This window comes from Babylonia areolata, chromosome 5 (assembly GCF_041734735.1).
Source record: "Babylonia areolata isolate BAREFJ2019XMU chromosome 5, ASM4173473v1, whole genome shotgun sequence".
Classification (NCBI taxonomy): domain Eukaryota; kingdom Metazoa; phylum Mollusca; class Gastropoda; order Neogastropoda; family Buccinidae; genus Babylonia; species Babylonia areolata.
In genome coordinates, this window is record NC_134880.1 from 13,357,074 (window position 1) to 13,359,827 (window position 2,754).

Below are 2,754 nucleotides of genomic sequence, written 5' to 3' on the forward strand. Positions count from 1 at the left end.
GTTGCCATGTCAGCTTTCTGAAGAAACTGTTGTCCATACTGGGCCTTGCAATCTGCTATTGTTTGTGACAAGATGTTGGTTCCAAGAAGAACAGGCACTGCGCTGTTATATTTGCTGTCAGGGACTACCAAAAAGATACAAGGGGCTGCCTTATCTATCAAGTCTGGGACTAAGATTCCAGCATCAATGTAACCAAGGTAGGGCAACTGTTGTCCATCAGCACATTCAATATCCAGCAGGCTGTCTAACTGCTGAATCTCCAGGTGACTCAAAAACTTGGAGTGAAAGGACTGACTAACAGTGGAGACAGATGAGCCAGTGTCCAGGAGAGCTATTACTTGCTGTCCCTCAATGAAGATCTCAGCTTCGTTGGCGTGACCAGTGAGTCCTTCCAAAGGCCTTTTTGTTTCTTGAGGCTGTTGTCCCAAACCTATGAGTCGCCTCTCGTCATAGGTTTTCTGTGAAAATCCTGCTTGAGATGATCTAATCTCACCCGACATCCAGCAGCAACGTGGTCAAACTGGCCACATCTGTAGCACTGGATCCGGCACTGGCTCGACACTGAAGATCTGTCTCTGTGATGCCTCTTTGTTTCTGGGGTATAATGACTCTGTGATTCTTCTTGAGCAGCAGCAGACTTAGTTCGCCAGTACTGTGGTTGGTTTTCCCTTTGCTGACTTTGGGCGTTTGAAGTGACCTGTTTCTTTAAGTTTGCCATCTCATTTGTAAGTTGTTGGATTTGCGAAGTTAGTTTCTTGATGGCTGACGTTTCTTCCGATGACTGGTTCATTTTCGATACCACTGGCTTTTTAGGGACATTGAACTGAGGATGTTGTTTTTCAAGTCGACGAAGAGCAGTTCTCAGTTCATCAAAGTCTTTTATTCGGTCGTAGATGTACATGGAGATGTCCTTCAGCTCACACCTCAGTCCTGTCCATAGCATAGTGCGCAGCATCTCGTTGGGAGAAGAGGGGAGGGGGCCTTGCTTCTTTACTTGATCCAGGATCTCTTCCAGTCTGCAACTCCAGTCAGCTACAGACTCCCCAGGGCCTTGTCTGGCACCATAAAATGTGGCCAGGAGGTCCGACTCCGTGTCTACAGTTCCGTAGATACTGTCCATCTTCTTTATTATGTCAGATACAGAAGCATACGTTCCCATTCTTATGAGCACTCTTCCCGCTTGACCATGAAGTGATGATCTGACGGCATTTGAGACTTCTTTCTCTGGATACCAATTTGCTATCAGGCTAGAAAGTTGATGCCTCCATACAGGATAGCTTTCTATGTCCTCCCCGGTGAACCTCACGAGCCATGGTTTACCAGTAGTCACATTGACAACAGTAGTTGGAGATGAAGTGTCAGCCATGGCAGAAACATCGGAATACTTGCTCTCAGCCATTTCAAGAAAACAACTTCCAATAAATAATTCGTTTTAAATGTCTGAAGGTATGGCTGAAAGGAAAATCCTTCTCTCGAGAGGGGTGAAGCTTTGTGGGCGGTGAGAACCAGTCAGTGAACACTGGCAACACTGGGGTGACGTTCTGAGTGGTGATTAATATTGGGCGCCATTTTGTAGCCGGTTGGGCAGGGTTCTTTCACCACGTCAGCACCAGTTTTCGTCAAGGCTTTACTCAGGACAAGACGGGGAACATATCGGGACTTGGGTAAAGGGAACAGGGGAGCGGGGGGTTAAAGGGCAAGGGACTGTCCTCGTGAAAGGCGGGAAATAAATAAATGAATGATTGATTACCCTGTGGACAAAACAACAAAGTCCTCGTAAGCAAGCGTACAGTAATGTCTATCGACGTTCATTCACTCATTCACTCCAAACATCACTTTACCAAATATTTCACATGAATCTACAATTGTTACAAACGTGTGATAAGACTAAACTATCCCATTAATTGTAATGAGCAATTGTTTCCCCGATTCGAAATTGTCTAATTTCTTAAAGATATTTATATAAATCCTAGCAACTTCAAAACGTAAGTTGAGGTTACATTTCACTTAAGATTAACTCGGTTATTCGAAATAATTTCAAATCCGTTCAAATGCATAACATCTAAACTCAAAGTAAACTGATAGAATAATATTAATAAGGAAATACAAATAGCATTTACATTTTGGTATCAATTTCTCAATGCTAGAAACGCTTACTGTAAAGTATGATATATTTCACTCACCCTATCAGGTTGACAGAGGCCCGCACACACACTGCTGTTGCCTGTTCTCTTTTTTAAAGCTAACTGAGAACTGATGATATTGGTTCTACAAGGAAAGGGTAGGAGAACTCACTTCGTAAAAACATATCAAGATGCAGCACATCCACCCTACATGATTATTATTTTGCACGTGAAGTTATCATGCTAAAGCTAACACGGGTCATAAACGTGCACTCACTCACTCTCTCTCTCTCTCTCTCTCTGCGGGGCAAAGAGGACAATTTCACCCTGTTACACACACACACACACACACACACACACACGACCGCATGTCGGTATTAAAAATAACCAGACAGAAAAAATGGGACATCACATCTAAGACCAAACTACATAAAATATACAATGCATTAAAACAGGATTACAAAAATACTTGTACAAAGATACTTGCTGACAAACATGCTTTGGTTTAACTGTTCTGCCCAGAGCAAAAATGCTTACGGAAAAGGTAAGTTTTCATATCTGACTTAAAAGAATGTTGATCAGAGGCATTTCTAAGAGATGAAGGTTGAGAATTCCACACTTGGGGAACCTG

At 43.0% G+C, this 2,754-nt stretch overlaps 1 protein-coding gene across 1 annotated transcript; it reads right to left on the reverse strand.

The window, feature by feature from the left end:
- Positions 1 to 430: 430 nt before the first annotated feature.
- LOC143282208 (uncharacterized) lies at positions 431 to 1,399 on the reverse strand. The gene has a single exon (XM_076587808.1). It carries the CDS (start codon positions 1,397 to 1,399, stop codon positions 431 to 433), a length of 969 nt encoding a protein of 322 aa, XP_076443923.1.
- Between the last annotated feature and the right edge of the window lie 1,355 nt (positions 1,400 to 2,754).